The 23,374-nt window shown below is 38.8% G+C and overlaps 1 protein-coding gene across 1 annotated transcript; it reads left to right on the plus strand.

Annotated features, from left to right (window-relative positions):
* Nucleotides 1-1,275: 1,275 nt before the first annotated feature.
* Nucleotides 1,276-23,135, plus strand: si:ch73-267c23.10 (serine incorporator 1). Its single transcript, XM_044213181.1, has 10 exons — nt 1,276-1,591; nt 7,752-7,913; nt 12,033-12,226; nt 14,059-14,138; nt 14,253-14,390; nt 15,064-15,233; nt 15,504-15,594; nt 16,001-16,202; nt 16,962-17,189; nt 21,270-23,135. The coding sequence occupies exons 1-10, from the start codon at nt 1,553-1,555 to the stop codon at nt 21,403-21,405; spliced, it is 1,440 nt and encodes a 479-aa protein (XP_044069116.1). The 5' UTR covers nt 1,276-1,552; the 3' UTR covers nt 21,406-23,135.
* The last annotated feature ends 239 nt before the right edge of the window (nt 23,136-23,374 follow it).

The following is a 23,374-nucleotide window of genomic DNA, read 5'->3' on the forward strand; positions in this document are numbered from 1 at the left end:
ACGTGACTTACGTAACATACTTATTTTAACCCAAACCATAATATTTTCCTAAGCCTAACCAAGTAGTTTTGTTGCCTAAACCTAACCAAACTGCAACTGTTTCACGTTAACTACGTGTTTAACGTCGATTTACGTAACGTAGACTACTTACAGTCCATCCTCACCTTACAGCCCGTCCTCACCTGTGGGGTGGTAAATTAGGAAACGCTCGTCATATTAAAGGGTTGGAACAAAAGACCTATGTGGTCATATGGGTTGGAGGACTTGTACCTGTTCTAAATAACATATAAAATAATGTTTAAACATTAAAAAGAGTTTATAAATTCTAAAGTTAATTGATTATTAAATATAGTAGTCCACACGGTGCACTGGTCGGGTCAGTGTACAGTCATGGATGTATTATTAGAACTGGGGTTTACTTCCGTGTCAGTGACAATACCCCAGAAAGTGTGCCGGGCTTTGAAGCCAATGTGACATAGTGGCCAAACCGAAGTTAGCCGGCTCGGCTGGCGGAGTCTCTAGTGCACTTGCTCTATGAGCCACACAATGTGGAACATCAGGGTGATTTTATACCGGTAAATTTTTTGGCTTCATCTGCCACTGAGCAGCTTTCATAGAAATGAACGGGACCCCGCCTTTGACGCTGTATCTGGTTCTCTTTATACATCCATGGTCAGTGCCAGATCATGGATGTATTATTAGAACTGGATACCGGATCCCAAAATGGCGCCTTTTCATTCCAATGAGAATTGCTTGTCTGCCAAAAAAGTTTTCTAGCTTCTGGGTTTAATTCCGTAGTATGTGGCCCACTGAATATGCGCAGTAGTGTTTTGCCCGCTGGCCCCACTCATGAGTTTCCACTCGGCCCATAGACTTTACATTGTAATGACGTCACATATATTTAAATCGCTTTTCTCAATTAGAGGGACGTTTCACAAATATAAAACCTCCATGGATCAAAAAGTCATAATAGAAAGAGTACTACTGTATATAATTTTTGGATTTAACGTCTGTTTCTGTGAGTAGCATAAAGGGGAACTGCAACTAAATCTCCTTTCACAACCCTGTGTTGTAAAATGATAAATAAATCTACCTTTTACCTTGTCATAATTGACCTTGTTTGCAGTTTGAGGTGTCCTGTCAACAGTTTTACAGACGTTTCTTTTATAATGGTGGCCTATGGGGAGAGTGGACAAAACTGGAAGCAACGCTGAGCGGCTGCGGCGACGGCGCGGCGCCCTATCCAGTCTGCATCTACATGTGTACAGTTCACAACAGGTCAACGTCGGAATGACGTAACCCAGCATGACGCGCTCACAGACGCACTGAGCAGAAAATAAAATCACAACTGTACCTCACGAGCCAACCACATTGAGCACGAGTGTTCAGGTTTCACATTGAGCTGTTTTAACTGTTCTGTCCTGCCCAGCTGCCTCACAGTTCAATTACCTGGTTTGTGTTTGAAATCAACGCTGGAGGGACAGAGCAGAAGTAACGGGAAGAAGAACACGGATTTACGGACTGTCCGCTACTGTACTGAAACTGGACAGCCATGGGAGCTGTTCTGGGGGCCTTTTCCTTCGCAAGCTGGGTAAGTTCTGATATTGCGAATATGAACTGTGTCATTTACAACCACATCGTTTTAAATTGAGGGGAAATGTAAGATACGATGACGTCATGAAGAGTAACAGGTAGATTATGTTACGCCAAACTCAACTCAAATATCTGGTGTTTTAATTCCTACTCCTCCTCTCCTCGCTTAGCTAGAACCATAGACTGTAGACTAGAACAGAATGCAATTCCGTAATTGAGCTTTCGACTCGGAGTTATTAATGACTTATTCATAAAGCAGTACTTATTTCGGTTAAATTTCAGTTATTGAATTGTTTCATTCTGTTCTCATCCGCCCGACAGCTTGTATAATCAGGGGAAGAACGGAAAGCTGAACTCCATTCAGATATCTGGCGTTTTAATCTCGCCTTTCTCTTTTTCTCACTTTTGGGCAAATATAGAATATAACTTAAACTCATTAATGAATTACTTAGCTTTATTGTTTAATTCCGCACTTATCTGATCCACTTAGCGGCGCTTTGTTCTATATTTTAACTTACTGGTTGCGCACTGCTTACTTCCGATCACCACCTTGCTAACTTAACGTTACATTACAATAATATTTTGTCAGCCGAACCTTTCTTAATGGTTGGAATTTTATTGAAAAAGATGCATATGAAGAAGTCTATATTGACACTTTACAGAGACATTTCAGATTGTTATCAGCATGTCATATCTTTACGAAATGTATGCGCCATAAAGACAAAGGAAAAGTTATTCTTGGTAACAATCCGGCCTGACTCGGTGTAACCTGTAGCAAACCTGCTAAATGTTAGTGTCTATTATAAAATATTTCTGACAAGAGGAACAGTAGACAGAACATGAAGCCCACAGCAAAGTAAATGGTTAATCATAACACACTTGGTCAGCTGCAGACACGTGATTAATTGGATTAACTCTGCTTGGTTGCCTTACATTTGGATGCAGATGATGATAACAGCTTGCATTTATGTAAGAGAAGAGCAGGACAGCATGGAGCTGGATGTAGGGTGACGATCCGTTTCAGAGAAATGGTTTTGATTTGGACAAATACTACAAGAACTTCTTGTATAAGGATGAAAGGCTTGAGGTGCCAGACAGCACACATGCTTCACTCAATTTTTTTGTCTGTTAATTTAATAACTTCACAATTTATACAAAATATCAAAAGGAAAGACAAACATAATTCACAAGTTGTCCAATAATCAAATGATTTTTACTTGATGAATGAATTAAAAGATTAATAGATTATGAAGATCGTCGTCAATTTGGCAAATAAATTAATCGACTGATCATTTCAGCACTATCTTTCTCCTGGCTGTCCTTTCTGTCAAAGTTCTTGCGATGCTCAAGCAAAATGAAGGCCGTGCTTCTGTCGATTTTACACTAATAAACACGTTTCCAGAGTTTATTTTGTTTCAGGTCAGGACAGAGCTGTGGGCTGGTTGGTCATGTGCTGGCTGCATGTTATCTGGCACACATTACCATGGCCCAGTCTGTGGTTGTACTAAGTCGACCTTGTCTGGCTGGCAGGGGTATTAACTTGTTGACAATCTTCTGGGCCTCCTTATCTCTTGACTCTACTCCGTTGTCAGTGTAGGAGGGAGAGACACTTCTAAAGCAGTGTAGATAGTGGTGTGTTGTAAATTAATACACAGGCTGTTTGAGTAGGTCAACTCTGCCTATTTTTCATTGAACTGATGCTGAAAGTAGGCCATTAATAGTTCTCTCTTAAGGGACTCACTGTCTGACTCAGATATACCCCTCAGTTTTACAATACATGTTTTTCTGTAGTTTAAGGTTGCAATTTAAAAGAACATTTTTCTACCTGTGTCAGTTTTGGCCACTATAGATTGGCATAATGTTGTATTTACCACCACCACCACTCTGGCGCAAGCAGCTTTGCAACATGGTCCAACGAAAAAAATCCTATTTATGTGTGTCTTTTTATATTGTCACGTGTTTCTTTTCTATCTTAATGCCAGTAAATGTGTATTAATCCGACACTGAAATTAGTCCTCAACAACTGCACTATTTCTTCCTGTTTGAGTAACGTTTGATAAAAAACTGATTAGCCTTTTTTTTATGAAACTTAATATTGGTTTAGTTTTTAAAGATTTACATTTTCAGTAGGAACCAATGGGCTTGGGGCTGAGAGCCACCGACTGGGTCAGAAAGCACCAAGTGATGGACTAACACATTCTTGGTTTGGGTCTTTTCATTGGATTTGTTTACAATTAGAAAAAATATAGAATAATAAATCAATAAAGCCTCATCCTTTAAACAGTCCAACATTTTTCACAATTACCCAGAAAAATTACTTTCTGAATAAATCTGTTGAGAAGTGAAGAATGTAGTAACAGAATTATGATTCATTATATTTTGTCTTTACAACACCCTGTTTTGATAGTGGTAACATCTGAACATTGAATGATTGGTCCAGTCCACATCTGTCTGGGCTGAATTTATGTGTTTGTGTATGTTTCCAAAAAAACTGAGCTCACAGGTGTTCTCTGGCTGAGGCCACAAACCTCCTGACCCTCACTGGTTTCCTGCAGGGCCATAATCACCTATTTAACATTGGGGGGACCAGTTTCAATGTACGCCTTTTGCGACCCAGCCCTCCAGGGGTCTCTGGGGGAAGGGACAATTTTTTAGAAACTTAACAGGTAGCTGACCATTTTAAAGCATTTTGAAACAAAAATCCTAGATGATTTAAGTAATGTTACATGACAGGTTAAGCTGTTATGATCATAGACTTAAAATGAAAAATGCAAATCACACTATTCTCACTCACTTCCTCTAAGTCACCTGTGCCTTATTTGGTACAACTATTGCATGCTCTTCATATTTGTTAATATTGGGTCTACATGATTACATGACAGATAGCTGTAGGTGAATGTAGGCTGCTGCCTTCTGAAGCTGGAAGTTGATCATTTCTTATTTACCTCCATGCCTCCTCTGCTGCCATCTATATCTTCTCCTTTCTCCTTTTCTTTTCCCTCACTACAACAAAGTTAACATGCCATAAGGAGCAGCATTTGTTTAATATAAGAAACTTCCATAGAAATACAGCTATGGAACCAGCTATTAATTTTCACGTTTTCAGCTCACCCTCTTTTGTGGTTTTCCAAAGGAAAGCCTAATGTCACTGTTCTTTTTCAGCCAAAATGTGAATATTGGGGGCTGGAAGCTCGTGTCAGCTTTTTACTTCTATTAGTGTAGACCCCGCTAGGGATGGGACACTATACAATTTTATCGCAGATCGGGATAAAAAACACTCAACATAAGTTGATCGTGGTAAATTTCCATTATCGGGATGATCGTGAATCGGGATAATTGTGAAAATCCTCACGAGTGACTTGAAAAGCCCAATGCCAGCTGGACTTTATTTTTGTCAAAGGATAATTCCTTAAGTCAGGGGTAAATTATATATACTGATGCAATTGATGAAATTGTTCTCTGTACTGGCATGGTAGAGAAGTGAAAAATAGAGCATTATCATTATTAACAGACTCACACAATGTTGCAATTTTTATTTTTATTTATCCTTTATTTATGCAAGGGGACCTTATGATTTATGATTACGTTATTTAAGATTGTTTGATTGTTTGTTTTTCACTAAAAAGGATGCTCACTAAAAAGATGTCCTATCTGTGATGCAATAAAAATATTTGTTTCTTAATAAAATGTAAGGTAAAGTGATTCCAGTTTTAGTGCCATTTTAAGAGTTTTAAGCATATTTTGATTATTATCTGTATAATATTGTGAATCGCAATTATTTTGGCCAGAATAATCGTGACATGAAATTTTCATATCGTCCCGTGCCCAGACCCGGCTCACCCCAGCGTTACTTCGCTCTTCATCTTTTAAATATTACAAAAATAAGGTCACAGATTATGTACCCTATGATCCACGAGATGGGAGGAATTTGGGGGATTTGCTGCCACTATTAGGTGTTATATTAAAATAATTATCTTTAATTTCCACCTTTCCTTTCCAGAGCTGCAATGTACGATTATTATCTACTATTCTGCAGATTATGTTCTTAATTAATTTAGCCTATAAAATATCAGAAAACATACCCATCACTATTTTCCCAAGCCAAAGGATATGTCTTCAAATTGCTAGTTTTGTCCCGCCAACAATCCAGAACCCAAAGCTTTTTCATCTTTAATTTCTATCATTGAAGACAAAGACAACCGGCAAATATTCATCTGAGAAGCTGGAATCAGTGAATTTTGGGAATTTTTGCTTAAAAAATGTAAATCTTGTTGCAGATAAGTTTTCTGTTGATAGACTGTTTGCTTCAGCAATAGTCCTTTCCCTGCCTACAGTTCATCAATGCTTTCACATCCAAACACACTTTATGAATATCAATATGCATACATACTGTACTGAGTGTATAGGTCTGTACCAGAAAATACTGGTCCTATTTTATTATTGTTGTTGTTTTTAACTGTTTTGGATCCTTTATTTGCTGTTGTCACCATCCACATCACTAGAAGAAATATTGATTGGGCTGTGTGTGGAAATAAAATATGGGTTATGAGTTATTTACATTTGGTGGAGTTCTTTTAAAATCCTGTAACAGTTTAGTCTTTTCATAGCATATTTCTGTCAATTTACACTTCAATAAAGATTGCACAAGCAGATTTTCAGAGTTACAGTACTTAATGCCAGTAAAACAGAAAACTGGCAGAACATTTTGTCCATAAATACAGTGAGTACATTTGCACCTACCCATCCCCAGTCTGATCATCATTTCATTCTATAACCATGACTTCTACAGTTGACATGCAAGGTCAGTCTTTACTGTCCTTTTTCCAATAAGAGATTCTCCTTTTTTGCATCCTGTGAGAATCATACTCCCTCTATCACTGAAAAACTCTTTTGTATTCCATGGTCATGGTCTGCAGTTCAGACACAGACCAAAAGTCAATGATCGTCAGATGACATTGCCTTGGCAGCTGATGTTCAGATGATGATTTGTTAACATTGTCTTGCTCATGTCCAATCTGATTCACCATATTTAGAAGCAGAGAAAAGACATTAGCCTCAACCTCCTGCTAATGAACGAAATGGGAAAGTCTTTTTATGCTCTGATATCTCTCTCACTCTTCAAATTCATTAACAGGATGATAACATTGATTTATTGTAAAGAACAAAGAAACAACACCACCAAAACTGAGTTTAATCTTTGAACTTTTGCAATTGAAACACTTGAAATAGTTGAAACACTGAAACAGTTGAAGTTGTAGTTGGAAGTGGTAGTCGAATTACAGATACTGAATGAGGTTGAACTGTCAATTTAATTGTAAGCGCTGAGTGAAGTTGAAGTGTCAGTTGAAATGAAGGTGCTGAAAGGAGTTGAATGTTCAGTTGAAGTTCAAGCACTGTCATTTGAAGTGTAGGTGATATATTTAGCTGGAAGTGTTGATTGAAGTGGAAATCCTAAAGAAATTAGTAACAGTTCAAGTGTATAAAGTGAGAGACGATGTCAGTTGAAGTGTTGGCTGAAATGGGAGTACTGAAAGCAGTTGGAGTAAATTGGGTATGAGCAGTGGAAGTTGTGCGAGTTAGATGACATAAAGTTTTTTGTTGTTGTTGTTGTTGTTCAAAAGTGAAGACATGATACCTGAAAGGGTTTAAATTGTCAGTTGAAGTGCCACAACTGAAAGGAGTTGAAATGTCAGTTGATATGTAAGTGTTGAAAGCAGTTGAATTGTCATTTGAAAAGTAAGAGATGAAAGCAGTTGAAGATTACATTTGTATGTGCAAACATGTGCAAACAGGATCACAACTTAAAGAAAAATACAGTTTCTTAGTAAGGTGTTGGGCTTCCAGGAGCCTCCAGAACAGCTTCAGTGGTCCTTGTCATAGAAGTCTCTGGAACCCTCTCATTTAACGTTTTGATGTTGATGGTGGAAAGCGCTGTCTACAGTAACATGTTGGGTTGAGAGCTGTTGATAGCGAAGGCCATAGCATAAGATGTCCGGTACTTAATTACATTATACAGTGCATCTGTATGGAAGCATCTCCATTAGTTATGTTTCTAGACTAATGTATATTTTAGGTTTTTCTTTAAACTTGTAACTAATTTTTAGATGTTCCTCATTTTAGAAGTAGATGCTGAAATGTGTGATTTTGTTTGTCTCCAGGTGCCGTGCCTGTGCAGCGGTGCAAGCTGTCTGATGTGCAGCTGCTGTCCGAGCAGCAGGAACTCCACTGTGATCAGGATCATCTACGCCTTCATCTTGCTGCTGGGGACTATCGTCGCCTGCATCATGCTGTCGCCGGGTGTGGATCAGCAGCTAAAAAGGGTATGAGTGGACCATGGAAATGCAGTAAATGTGCACATGAAACAGACATTTCTGTTCACAGCTATATTTCTTTGTCAAACAAACAATGGGAAGTAATCATACTGTATGTTTGATGAATACATTTGTGTGTTATTACACAGATTTTAAAGTAGCTAATGTCAGCTAACGCTACATACACAGGTTTAATTCTGCTGTAGTTGTCTGCTTATTCTTATCACTTAACAGCCAATGCAAATAAATTACCCAGAGAGATGGCATAAGAGGCGCTAGTTGTAGCTCTGAATGATATCCGTTGCAGGATTTTTTAGGCTGGTACTGATATCGATATTTGAGAGTTTCAAAATCTGATAATGATATACAGTATAGATGTCATAGTTTTGGGGAGTTTGTCCTGTGTTCTGTTTTACTTTATAGTGTTCTCGTCGTGTGTCTTGTGGTTTTACTTCCTGTCTTTGTTTGCTTTCTCTCCAGTTTAGATTGTTGACCCTGCCTTGATTGATTGCACCTGTGTCTCGTTGTCTCCCCTACCTAGTGTATTTAGTCCGTGTTTTTTCCTTTGTTCATTGTCGGTTCGTTGTCCTTGTCATGTGCATTCTTGGTTGTACTTTGTCCCAGTGTCAAGCATCCCGGCATTTCTTGTCTGTGAGTTCTGTTGAATTTATTCTTTGTTCCCTTGGACCTTGCCTGGATTATGGACTTTTGAACTTTGCCTGCTCCCTGTCGGCTTTGTTTGCCTTGTTGGACTTATTCCCTGGCTTTGACCACTACCTGCCTGAAACCTATAGTTATTCCCTGCCGGTGATCGCAGCCACCATGTCCTCTCTGATATCTGCAAAGCTGCCTTCCTGTTCTGCCTGCCACGCTACATGAGCCAGCTTCCTTTCCTGTTCTGCCTGCCACGCTACACGAGCCAGCTTCCTTTCCTGTTCTGCCTGCCACGCTACACGAGCCAGCTGCCTTGCCTGTTCTGCCTGCCACGCTACACGAGCCAGCTGCCTTGCCTGTTCTGCCTGCCACGCTACACGAGCCAGCTGCCTTGCCTCTCTGCCTGCCACGCTACACGAGCCAGCTGCCTTGCCTGTTCTGCCTGCCACGCTACACGAGCCAGCTGCCTTGCCTGTTCTGCCTGCCACGCTACACGAGCCAAACCCAGAACCTACACCCACCGTCTCTGTTCTCTGAGCCCAGTTGGTTCTACATGGACTGTGATTACTAACGTCATTACTGGCTACAGCGGACTACACCGGACTCGCCCGCTCTGGAAGAGCGCTTATCAACCTGTGATTGCTTGCCGTATTATAATAAAGACTGTCACTGCTACTATCCAGTTCTCCACTTTCCTGTGTTCTGCATTTGGGTCATTAGGTCTTGCACTATGACAATAGTTGAAAAAGACTGTCACAAGTTCCCAGAGCCCAAGGTGATGTCTTCAGATGTCTTTCTTTGTCCAAGCAAGAGTCCAAAACCCAAATATATTAATTGTACTATCAAAAAAGACTAAGAAAAATATTCAGTAAAAAATATTAAAATTTGAGAAGCTGGAATTTTTGCTTAAAACATACTTAAACCGTTAAACCATTGTCAAAATTATTGCTGATTTTCTGCTGTTGTCTAATTCCATCTTTAGGATGATATAGTGTATGTAGTGACATTAGAAAACTGCTGCACCTAAAACATGCTCTTGTCAAGTGTGTGATTTTCTGTCGTTACTTTATCGTGCACTTGTCATGTATGACTTGGTTGTGTTTCAGGTGACGGGACAAATTGCTCATGTTTCCTCTCGAAGCCGCAGCTGTTTTCTGATGGTCATGTTGGTCATGACCAACATGACCTTTTTTCTGTACGAGCATCTGCACCTGTGCCCCTAATTGCAAATTCACAAATAACTGAGTCACTTTTTATGGAAGCGTATATGGGACTATATTCAAATGATAATGTAAATTGGAAAATGTAATTCCACAGTAGCATTAAAATTTTCCACATATGTATGTGTTATTGGAGTGAAAATGAAGTCATCCAATTTTCATTTTCACGCCTGCATTCTATGACCATATTAAAATGAAAATGGAAAAGCTGTTTGACATTTCATTTTCAAAGTTGTAACCTGCTGTACAGTGAACAATATTCAAATGTTAATTCAAAGTTGAAAATGAAATACAATGTAACCTGATTTTCCATTTATGCAAGCAATATTTAAGGGAAAATGCAATTTTCTAACAGTTTGAAAATGTAAACTGCATTTGACATTTCATGACTTAACCTGCTGTACAGTGGATAATATTCAAATGCAATAAGCGAAACAGCGCCTCCAGTCTTTGCATTTACATTTACATGTCACCATGCTCTTTTGGGGTTGACATGAAAATGCAAACTGTCAGTGCTCTCATCAAGGCAGGTCTTCAGTTAGGACGTCACTTGCTTGAACATCTGTTGCTTTGCTCATGTGCGTAGTCCACTTGTGGCAGAAAAGCAAGAAGGTGATCGGGCCTCACTGACTACTGGGTTACTGTACAAAAACCACAACTTTATAACTGTATTCATTGATTTTGGTGAAACTAGCGATATGAGGCACTGAATTTGATGAATTTACTGTTTATCAGACCACAAATGAGAAGAATTAGGTTGGAAAAACAATAGACGCTGCAGCGTTTCTGGGCGCCGAGCTTCACAGATTACTGTACAAAAACGCACAACTTTTATAACTTTATTCACTGATTTGGTGAAACTGGATGATGATGATGATAATACTTTATTGTCAGATCGAGTCTGAAATGTTTCTTGCATCACAGCAGCTCTCTGACTCTGGGGGACAATGAAGACACGGTGGGTTCAGGCAGGGACAGGAGAGGCGTCAAGAGAGAGGAATCAGTCAGTGCCCACCTCCGAGGTCTGAGCGGGGGTTACGGCGGGGTCAGCCCCGGGGTGTCAGGAGTTAAACCCGGCAAGAAAAGCACCTCAGTAACGTTACTGTGTGTTCGGCATCAGAGTCTGAGTCAGAGTCCTGGTCGGAACCGCTGTAAAAAACGGCTTTTCCATTTTCATTTTAATATGGTAACAGAATGCCTATATAAGTATATGAAAATTGGATTATTTCGTTTTCATTTTAACACAAATAACATGTACATATGTGGAAAATTATAACGCTATTGTGGAATTACATTTTCATTTTCAAGTTTAAATTATCATTTGAATATAGTCCTGTATATGCTTCCATAATTTTTCTATCTGAGTTAGATGTGGCACACATAGTTAATTATATTACTTGGTGAAATGCCAATTGGACCAACTCTGTTCTGAATGAAGTCACAGAAAGGACACAAGCACATGTTGACTGATGATGGTTGTTAGTTTTAGTCAGTGGTGGAAGAAGTACTCAGATCATTTACTTGCACTTACTAGTAAAAGTAGCAATACCACAGTGTAGAAATAGTCTAAGTAAAAGTCATGCATCCAAAATTTACTCAAGTAAAAGTACAAACTTATTAGCAGCATCAAACTTTACTTGTAGTAACAAAAGTAAAAGTATTCATCATGCGGTGTGGCCCATTCCAGAATAATGTATATTATATTACTGGATTATATATATAAGTAGTGATGCATTAATGTGTACATCATGTAAATGGGTACACCCCCACCACCACCACAGAAACTAAATTCAAAGCACAGAAATACTGTTATAAAACATTATTATTATAATTATTATTATTATTATTACTGATGTATTAATGTGCAAGTAGCATTTCAGCGTTGGTCGAGGTGGAGCTAATTTTAATTGTGCATCATATTTTACAAGTTCATCATATTTCTTATTTGTTGAATCTTAATTTGTAGAAATGTCGTGGAATAAAAGTTAGTCTTGTCTCTGAATTGTAGTGGTATAAAGTAGCAGAAAATTTAAATATTCACGTAAAGTACAAGTACCTCAAAATTGTACTTAAATGAGTAAATGCGTTAGATGTGTTTCAGTGTTATAATTTCATGTACATTAAAGACTTCAGTTAGAGGTTCACAATGTCATTTTTTAAAATATTTGGTTAATTGCCCAGTGCTACTCAACATCATATGATCATATGATATGCTTTGTAAAGTTGAAACGTGACTTCCTGTTATTTGCTGTAGATCCCAGGCTTCTGTGAAGACGGGGCTGGCTCTTCTATCCCCGACCTGCGGGCTGATGTCAACTGTAAAATGTTTGTGGGCTACAAGGCAGTGTACCGCATCTGCTTTGGCATGAGTATGTGGTTCCTGGGGTTTTCCATTCTTATGATTAACATCAAGAACAGCAGAGACCCTCGTGCTGCCATCCACAATGGGTAAGCACTGCAGTAACACCAGCAACACCTGTATTGCCAACACACTGCAGTGGATGGTGGGTTTTGACCACACTGTTAAATGTGTATTTCTAACCTTCATTTGTCTGGGGTTTTAGTCTGCTTCTTTTTTGAAAACTATCAACCTTAAGATTCACACTTCACACTTTAAGTGTGGAAGGTGCAGAAACAAAGACCAGGCCTACATTAAATGCATTTACAGTGTGGGGTTTTTTTTGTGTGTGTGGACTTTCTCTGTCCTCTCCAACTCTAGGCCCGAGGTGTTATAAGTTATACAACATGTTGTTAAGCAGATGGCCTTTGTCCTGCACTCACCTTTGAAGTCTTAATATTCTTTACTACGGCTGCAACTTTTATTTTCATTACCGATCTACAGCACATCTACATTTTTGATTATTCGATTAATCATTTAGTTCATAAAGTAAAAAAAAATAAAAAATTAAGAACAAATGCCCATCATGTTACCTGAGCCCAAACTGATGTCCTAAAGTTTCTTACTTGGTCTGACCAGCAGTAAAAAAAAGAAAACTAAAGTATTTAACACTTTAATGAGCCATGTGTATTTGTATGTCTATGTGTATTTACTCCTCTTTAGGCATGAAAAAAATATTTGACTCTTCTTTTTTTACATATTTTTTCAAGAAGTTATTGATGTGTTTACTCTGGGGTGCAGCATGCATTTGTGTGTTCAGTTTGAAGTAATATGTATTGTAAAAGTAGTAAATAGAACAGTCAATTATGTGAAAACTTAATATTTAACTCATTTTTCAACATATGCTGCTCTGGTCTGTTGAATAAAACAACCGTACAACCATGGCCCATACTATGTTTAAATGTGAGGAAACATTCTCAAAAGACATTTTTTTAAAAGAAGAATAAAATATTAGGCATTTACAGTGTTCAGAAAGTGAAAGAACACTTGCATGTACCACCGTTTGTATCTACAAGTTCAGTGTGTATATACAAGTTACTGTAGAAAAAATTTCAAAGTTGTACTATAACATGATTTGTAGTTTAAATATAACTGGTGCATGATATGAAACATTCATGTTTTTCCATAGATGAAGTTGATGTTATTCTTCTATAGAAGGACTTTACACATATTCTTGAAGTTCTCTGCGTGTCTGATCTACTGTTGGCCATCTTGGCTGTTATGCAGCTTTACCAATGAAACCCATGCACATACAAGAAAAAGGCTGATTAGCTGTCCACTATACTGACCAATATGCATGAAAGGGTTAAGTTAATATAGTATAAAACTGAGACACAAGTGAGCAGATCTTAAGGTCCAGTGAGTAACATTTAGGAGGAGCTATTGTATATATATATACATACACATATATATACACATATATACATATATATGGAGCTTTTTCAATAACCTTCTGGGAACCGCAGGGAACATTCGCTAAAGGTTCTGTAAAGGTCACCTTTTTTTATCCAAATGAGTTTACAGCTATTCTAAAGAAAAGAAAAGAAAGCTAGGTTTTACACCATTTACATTGCTGCTGTCGCCTTTACTGGGAGCTTTACGTAGTGGTTAATAAACAGGAAAGTACACGGTAACCACATCCTTCATCTGCTGATCACTGAGCAGCTCGAATGTTTGTCACACGTTAAACCTTGCAGTGTGTGATGCCATTGTTTTTGCCATTTCAATCAAATCAAATCAAACAATCAAATGACTCTCACAGTGTTATACGTAGAAGAAGTGCTTTGGACTTTGAGGGTATATATGCTCTTGATACAACTCAATTACATGTATGTTTATGTGCATTATACTATATAATCATCCATTAACAATTTGTTTTCAGATTTTGGTTCTTCAAGTTTGTTGTCTTGGTGGCAGTTACAGCTGGTGCCTTTTACATTCCAGATGGGCCTTTTACCTACAGTAAGAACTTTATATTTTAAACTTTTGGTAACTCAGATCATGACAGATATACAGAGTTGTGATAATATATGATAGATGAGTAATTGAATGGCCTGTGTATCTCTGTTGTCCTAGCGTGGTTTATTGTGGGCTCCGGTGGAGCTTTCTTTTTCATTCTGATCCAGCTGGTGCTGCTGGTGGACTTTGCCCACTCCTGGAACGAGTCCTGGCTGGACAAGATGGAGACTGGCAACTCCAAGGGCTGGTATGCAGGTCAGTGACTCAGGCTGTGGTGCAATTACATGCTGCATACAACATCTAACTGTGTTTTATTACACGGCTTTGTTGAATACTCAATTCTGATTTGTCAATTACGGCAATTATGGCTATGGACGCAGTTCTGATCATAGACCCTCGAGTCCGATCATCAAAAATCAGCAGAAAGAAGTCCTGTGGCAAAAAAAAACAAAAACGTTTTAAAATCATGTTTTAAGCAATTAAATCAATATTTGGTGTCAAATTATTGATTTCTTTATTAAGTATCCGTGTAACAAGGTATAATGTGCAAAACCTGTCCTGCATCACCCTGTCGGGGTTAATTTATAATGAAATTAAATGAAATGACATTCGCTGCACATTGTCCGTTAATTGAGTATGTACTGTTCACACTTTAAAATTCCAAAATTAAATAGATTTAAAAATGGCAACGTGCAGACTATAATTGGTTGATTTTTGAATGTGGTGTTGATGGACACTACAGTTCCACTATGCAATACACAATGGAAAAAGAGGAACTGCTCACAGCTGAAAAAAACCTTTAAAATCTGTGGAACCAGGGACTGAGCATTTTTAATATGAAATATATTGATTTCTTTTATACTTATTTTATAAATGTTTTAGGCTATTTCAGTATCAATTTTTTACCTTTTCTATCTTCTGTTTTTAGCTCTGCTGGGGGTCACAATCCTCAACTACATCCTGTCATTCACTGCAGTCATACTGTTCTTCTTCTTCTACACCAAGCCTGATGGATGCTTCATCAACAAGTTCTTCATCAGCTTCAACATGTTGTTCTGCATAGTGGCCTCTGTTGTCTCTGTGCTGCATAAAGTACAGGTACAGGACAGAAAGTTGTACTTCAGTGTCAAACATTCAGTCAGGGCTAAGCATTTATTCGATGCAACAATGCAAAAATATGACATGCTTTTGAGATACAGGAACTGGAAACAATATATATATATATATATATATATATATATATATATATAGTCAGAGGAGCCACATCTTACAGTCTTCATCAGTGAATGGAGTTTGCTCAGTTATCATGGAGTATTTCACGTCATGAATTTATAGATTTCTGACTATTTAATCTGTGTGTGTCCCCAGGAGTCTCAGCCACGTTCAGGTCTTCTACAGTCCTCCATCATCACCCTGTACACCATGTTTCTGACCTGGTCTGCCATGACCAATGAGCCTGGTGAGAATGTTTGCTGGTTGCTTGAAATATTGCTGTAATCACAATGATGCAGTTGTGAATTGCAGAAATCCATTAGCCCCAAACAAAAAACAGGACAATGTTTCGGTCTTTCGTATTGTTTTTATGCATTGTTGAAGTCATTTTAATGAAATAGCATCCGCATGTCATATGACTGAGTTACTGCTTTTATTAGTTATGCTTTTGGTTGTTAATTTCAGGCTACTTTTATGGATCTCATGACCTGTACTTACATACATTTCTTCCCAAGAACATGTATTAAAGGCATGTGAAAGTCAGGAACATGTCTGCAAATGAGGTCTCTGTCACAACTTCTACTTACACACTGAGCTGTAGATCCAAACTTGTTTTTATTGTTGATTGTGTTTATTTCTTCTCCTCCCTTCAGACCGAGCATGTAACCCCAGTCTACTGAGTATCTTACAGCAGATCGCAGCCCCCACGCTGGCCCCTCTGGAGATGGAGAACCAGACAGCTGTAGTGATCATCGGCACAGAGGAACCTGTCCTGACGTCTCCGCACCTACAGTGGTGGGACGCCCAGAGCATCGTGGGACTCGCTATATTTGTCCTGTGCATCCTCTACTCATGGTAGGATTACTGCCCCTGGGTAAGATATGAAACAATATGGCCACTATTTGCAAACCATCTTGTGGTCAGTCTTCTCAGATGGTCATTCACAAACGTCCTGTCAACTACGAGGTTGAGAAATGTTACATGAAAATAATGTCGGGGAGTGTCAGTTCTTGTTAAGTTGTCGCATTGATAGGTGGAATTTTGAACTGATTATTGATTGGTCTCACCACAGCTAACAGCCTAGTTGTTGCTCAGTCAGTGTGACTCATTTTCAAAGAGAAAAGAAAGCATGTGTTGATACACCTCTTTTGTAAAATATGAACCCAGTCAACTAAGATAATTCAATTATTATGGGCTGACTATGGGGGAAAATTTTTTGTCACAGGACCTGCACTTCACAGCTCAGCTCAGCACTTTCCTTGGAGGCTTGATTGCACCACATGCTAGCCCTCTTCACTGTAATAAACAAATAAAATATATAAAATTAAAAACAAATAAAATTATGTGACAAATAATATCTGCTGAGGAAGATCATAATCTGATCTGATATGGTCAAAAGCGCCATTGTTTTGTCACACAAATAAAGTTCATTAGAAAGATTTTAGGTAACTAACTGCCTATCAGTATGAGAAATATAGCTGCCCTCTCTGTTTTGTCAGTTTGTTTTCTCATATTTTGTTGAGGTTTGCACTTCAGGGCCATTGAAAAATAACAGTGATTTGTAATATTTGTAAATGGACATACAGTATCCATTTATATCTGTTTTGCCCTCAGCATTCGCTCATCCAGCACCAGCCAGGTGAACAAGCTGACCATGGCCTCCAAAGACTCGGCCATCCTGGCTGAGGGCAGCAGCAGCCTCGACCTCTCAGAGGATTCGACAGGACCCAGGCGGGTGAAGGACAATGAAAGGGACATGGTCCAGTACAGCTACTCCTTCTTCCACTTCATGCTCTTCCTGGCCTCGCTCTACATTATGATGACCCTCACCAACTGGTACAGGTCAGTACTCCCCCCTCCCAACACAGTATCTACATTTCCAACCAGCTGGATAAAACAGTTTGCCAGAAACTGTTGCAAAAAAAAAAACACCAAATAAAAAACTGTTGCTGTCCGTAGCAACAGACACAACACTCGATGCAGACTTCAGATTTCAATCTGAAAGCTCCTTTTTAATTTTAATTTTTGTAAGCTATTACATTACACCATTAAATATTCCAGCCCTTGTCAACTTTAGTAGCTGTAGTAGTAACATTTTAAAGAAGAAAAAAATAATCCTGCATTTTTGCTAGACAGTTTTTTGTTTTTGCTTAGCTGGGAGGTCATGGTGGATGTTATTTTACACATATTTAACCACAACTAATACTTCAGGCTCTATTTTGGTGTTTCCTCGACCACACTGGACTACTCCTTCATGTTCAAAGCAACTTTTTAAAGGATAAGGCTTACAGAATAAACTTTAGAATCAGAATCAGCTTTATTCCCAAGTCCCACGAAAAGACCAAAACCATCAATGTGTTTGTCTCTAAATATATTTCTGGCTTCCCTACCCTGTCTGTTGTGTCAATCCCAAGCCCATTGGCTCCCACTGGATGAATAACATAAATCTATAAAAGCGTCACAAATATATAGTATGGTGGTAACTACCTAAAACAGCAGGGCACTTTAGTTTTTAGCAAACGTTACTCAAACAGAAAGAAATAGTGCATTTGTTGAGGACTATTTTCAGCTGCAGATTAATCTGCATTTGATGCGGTAGTGAGTATTTCTAGCAGCAGCACGGTATATGTGGGTTTCCCTCAAAATAAATTTCAGTGGCCATGTTCGAGTAAAATCAAATAGAAGATGAAAATAAACTAAAATAGAATAAACCAGATGACTCGGGAGAATATTTACGGTACAGCTACAGTGCATTGCAAGATATGAATGAAAAGTCCCAAATTTAATTTAGTCATATCAAACCATTTCAAAACCTCGTCTCTAAGTCCAACTGAAAGTAAACACATAAAGCGTTTGAAATGACTTTTTGTGAAATTGAGGTTTATTTAGAAGACTGTTTGCCCCAATATACTGTATGTTGTTGTGCCGGAGTCGCATGAACAGATGTGGCGAGCCCAAAGTTAGCATGACCCATTAGTCCTAGTTTGTGCCTCTCATGTATTACCATTCCATTTGACACACAAAGGTAAGCATCTGTTTCTCTGTGAAATAAATACCTGGCAATGTTTAAAAAACCTAGTGGGTCACTGAACAACATTTACCATTGCTCTGAAGGTATTTCCAGAGGCCCCAAAAACTCTTCTGACCATCTGAATGGTAGCAAAGATGTTAGCTGGATATGATATATGTCTTATACAATGTAAATCAAAATATGGTGATGTTACTTTATTTTATATTTTCATACAAAATAACATGTTAAGATGTTTCTTGTGCTGTACAGAAAGAGCAAGGTCTGTCATTTCCAGCTGGATAAGGACTTACAGTTGAAATAGGTTCAAAATATTTTTTATTGTGCAGTGGATGGAATGTTTTTTCATCGAGATGGTTAGAAGAGTCATTCTGACTAAAAGAGGATTTAGTCAGAATGGCCACAATTATGAGAACGGTTGAAAAATGCCGCAATTTCCCTTTTAAGGGTATGTCTGACTGATCATGCAGAGTCAAGTGTACCAAGAGAAAACGAGGGCAAATGTTAAAACAGTTTTAAACATCTGTTAGAATTTACAGACCAACTTCCATGGTTCAGCTTTGACCTACTTGCTTTGGTTGTGTGTGCTAGTTTTTTTGTGCAGTGAGGAATTAGAGTATAACCAACATTTAGGGTGCATTTGGTTAATGCGGCTAAAAAGGGGGTCGTTTACAGCCTGTGTGACCATCTGAATGAACATGTTCCCTGCCTTTTTGGACTGTTCTAGCAATGTTACTGAATTCCAAAATCTTAATAAGACCCTACCTGGAGTTAAAGCCCTCCAGTGAGATTCATCTTCTTTTCTACCACTATATTTTGTTGTAGATTAAAAGATGTTTTTTCCACCTTTAAACATAGGGAATTATGGTTTAAATTGCATCAATATTTATATTAAATAATAGAATAATTATTATTATTACTATTAATAATTAATGCTAGAATTTAATGTTAAATTCACCTCGGGGCTGCACTCTTAAAGAAGAGAAAAATGATTAAGCAATTAATTAATTTAGTCTCATAAAATATACCAAACTATGAATTTGGAACTCTGATTAATAATTAAATTAATAACTGTAACCAAAATTACCATCAATAGCTAGTAGGTTGAAGGATTTGGAGTTCTATCTTGTATAAATCTAAGAGCTGTCGCTATAGGGTTTATCCCTGCGCACATGCGCAGCCGTGAAGATTTACTTTCGTGCGCTTGTGCCCTGCACAGGCCTCCCTCAGGTCCACATCCAAGGTATATAACACCTGCGTGACCTGAGCTCTGCTCCCTCTTTTTCTTCAGCGATTGCTAGCAGTCGAATCTAAAGAGTGAAGATAGAAGTCGTAGAAGATGACGTCTACTCACCATTCTGCTGACTCATTCCGTCTTTGCCCTTCCTGCCACACCGGCTACATTATGAGTTACGACCTCCACGCTCGCTGCGAGGCGTCTCCGGAGCAGGAGACAAAGCATCTTCCGGTGGGGCCACGGTTTCCAGCACTTTGGCCATTTCTATCCGAAGCAGCGACTGAGCCTGGGAAACTGAGAGCGCCGGTGGCTCGTTATGATCCCTTCTAGTGAGGCATTGACTACATCCAGCTTCGCCCTTATCCCAATAGCGACAGCTCTTAGAAGGCAGAGCCTATATGAAATAGAATGTTGGTTACGTATCGTAACCCCAGATTCTGTGAGTATAGGCGTAGCCCTCTAAGCTGCGGGCCCCACTGGGTCCACCTACGTCAGCTGAAGAAAAAGCTGGCTTGATTGGGAGCAGCGCTCAGGTCCCGCAGGTGGACCTGAGAGAGGCCCGTGCAGGGCACAAGAAAATCTTCACGACTGTGCATGTGCGCAGGGATAAACCCAATGGTGACAGCTCTTAGAGGGCTACGTCTACACTCGTAGAATCTGGGGTTACAATACATAACCAACATTCTACATAGAAGAGGTTGGCAATATATGGTGCCAGAGGTGCCAGAAAGAATGTATGTATGTTTCTTTGTTCTTCCTCCGTATGTCTTGCGTATATGAACATGAACACACGTGGTCTGAAACAAAGCATGTGAAGTGGGAGCTTTAAAGATCCTTTCCTTTATGTGTGGTTGTGTTTAAGACCAATTCAAAGTATGTGTGTGATCTGTAAGCTAACAGTGCTAAGTTAAGCTAGTTAGTTCACACTGTCAATGTGAAGTATAATTAACATCAGCTTAGCATGTGGCTACCAAATAACCTAACAGATGAAAACACATCACAACAATAAACCTCAGAAAAACCAAATCAATACATGTAACATTACATTACAAAAGTTAAGCAGTCCTGTGCTTAGCCATGTACACAATGCTATGCTATATTATGCCCAGCTATGTTGCCAGTCCATAGAGGAAGAGTTGCGATGTGTTTCGATTGTGCAGATGGAGGAACCGGTCACTCCATCTGTTCTCCTCAGAGTTAGCCGCTCGGCACTAAGCTACTTTGTTGCTCTCGTTGCCTGTTAAAGTTAGCTGGCAGACTTTGTGTCGTAGCCGCTCACGCTAACTAAACTTGTTGCAGGGATCTAGCAAGCTCTCGCGGCGCTGCTGCTGTAAGATCAGAGAGTTCGGTTCTGCTGTGTGTCTGCTCCGAGCAGGACATGCTGGAAAACAGCTGCTGCTGTCGGCAGCTGCAGTGGACAAGTCCTGGAGCTTGGTAAGAGTTGAGCTGCGGTTTTGTTGACCCGGTCGGAGGCTTAGACCAGGTGTCATACGCATACAGGAAGGAAGCGACCTGAAGAAAGGTGTTTCAAAATAAACATTCATTTTAAGTCACACAACGAACTAATTCACCTGTGGAGTCCAGTGATCCCAACAACATGATGAGTAGATAAATGTTGACGACTGAAATGCCTTTTGTTGTGCTCTGTTCCTGACAGCCCTGATGCAGACTACACTGTAACCAGCAAGTGGCCAGCAGTGTGGGTAAAGATCACCTCCAGCTGGGTGTGTTTAGCTTTGTACATCTGGACCCTGGTGGCCCCCCTGATCCTCACCAACCGAGACTTCAGCTGATCAGTAGCTCCATCTCTGACTCCACCTTGTCCTCAACAAACATCTTTTTTTTAAATAATACCATATTGCCTACATCTTACTTTCCACATTGACTTACATTTTATACCTTTAGCTGGAGTTAGTTTCATTATTTTAAAGAAGTTAAAAATTGGGTCTCGTTCAGAAGTGCCATAACAGACTGCTTCAGGTATTTACTGTAGTGTAGTTTACTGTCAGTAGCAGCTGCTCAGTAATTGGACATCCAAGGACAATCACTTTTTTTTTTTTGAAGCACAAAAACACACCATGAAGAAAACATTCCATTTGTTGTTTGTGTAAATTTATGTGAATTGTAAATCAAATACAACATTGATATTATGTGCTCTTAACAATCTTAATTCATTTCTGCTGTAACAACAACAAATATTAGTCAGATTAAATCAAATACTTTATTTTTTACATTTCTTAAAAATATAAATGTTCTAGAAATTTAAATATTACAGTATTAATAATTACCAACCCTGGTTTGTAAACTGCATACAGTCGTAAGCTCATACAGTTTGCTGCTATGCCTTGCAATGCCTTATATCTCTGTCAAATGTTTCAGATATATGAAGCATTGCGTTAGTTCATGCAGGTCATAGTCATACGCCCCAGCTGTAAGCAGCTGACAGCCAGCTGGTTGGATCCTTGTTTCTAATCAGTCACAGCCCATTCTCATAACAAGGCGGTCCATTTAAACATTACTCCTGCCCCACTCACCGCTGCTGCTGGCAAAGCTTTGAAGTCAAGGTAATGAAAGCTATAGGCTTCTATCGGCTATTCACGTTACTCACCATCTCTGCACTCATCATGTCTCATCTCGAGCCGGGTGACGGGTCCTACACCGAAGAGGATTGCATCCTCGAAAACCCAAGACTATGAGGAAGGGACAGAAGGAAGGGCTGAAGAGAGCTCTCCCTTGGCAAGTTAAAATCCTCCATTGAAAAAAAAAAAAATTGGCCAGTGAGTATGATCCTAGAAGCTTATATAGCCACAATATCTCTGCTCTCCAGGGGCCCAGTCATGAAGAGAAAAGTTTGTCAAAAGAACCGCCCTCGCCCCGCCACGAATGCTAACAGTCATGGCGCTGCTTCAAGTACATGAGTGTAGTGAGCTACTGCTGATTAACACGACACATTCCTGCAATATGACTCAAAGTCAGCTTAAGGTTCTGCCAAATGTTTATGGACCAAGATATTCATTGTAAAGGTGTCTTTGAGATGTGATCGTTTCACTTTGTAAAATAAATCCATACAATGACCGAACTGCACTGAACACACAGATTCAATCAAAAATATTAATGTAAAGCTGAAATGGGTGATGATTGGATTATTTTCTGTGCATCATTTTATGACTCCAAATAGTATGGAATAGCTTTAATATATATTATGATTTTACTTGAAGAATCTTTTTTAAGTAAAAAAATAAGTTGTGTTTTATAAGAAATGTCAGTGTTAATTGAATGGTTAAATATGTTTAAGCATATGAATCAAACCAGACTTATATGATACAAACACTGACTAAATGCCTTGTAAGCTAAAGTGGTTTATTGTAGTTAGTATGTGATAAGCAGGTTCTTAGTAGTGCTTCTGCAGTTTCTGTTTGGTTTACTGTTCAGACTGATTTATAGTCATTTGTGTTTGCTTTTCACAACAGAGATTCAATGTGCAAAACTCTTTACACAAATAAATGAGCTAATTCCTCTTGCATCATGTTTATCACTATTTATGTCACATATTTTCAACAATTAAATGTAATCATTGTTTCATGTTAAAATAATCACTATCAACTGATCCTTTCAAACAATAACTCATTCTAATCAAAACAGAATGCAGTGGCTGTTTCCTCATATTTATATTGTACAAACAGCAGTGATAAAAATATTTGAAACTTACATAGAAATAAGTACTAATCAAAACAGTCACAGATACTGTAATTCTATCATTAG

This window comes from Siniperca chuatsi, linkage group LG2, assembly GCF_020085105.1.
Source record: "Siniperca chuatsi isolate FFG_IHB_CAS linkage group LG2, ASM2008510v1, whole genome shotgun sequence".
In the NCBI taxonomy this organism is placed as follows: domain Eukaryota; kingdom Metazoa; phylum Chordata; class Actinopteri; order Centrarchiformes; family Sinipercidae; genus Siniperca; species Siniperca chuatsi.

Excerpts from the sequence above, each read along its gene's own strand:
- si:ch73-267c23.10 (XM_044213181.1), top strand. The coding sequence starts at position 1,553 with ATGGGAGCTGTTCTGGGGGCCTTTTCCTTCGCAAGCTGG. Across the intron at positions 15,234-15,503 it reads CTGTGCTGCATAAAGTACAG|GAGTCTCAGCCACGTTCAGG; the intron begins GTACAGGACAGA and ends GTGTGTCCCCAG. Across the intron at positions 17,190-21,269 it reads ACCCTCACCAACTGGTACAG|CCCTGATGCAGACTACACTG; the intron begins GTCAGTACTCCC and ends TGTTCCTGACAG.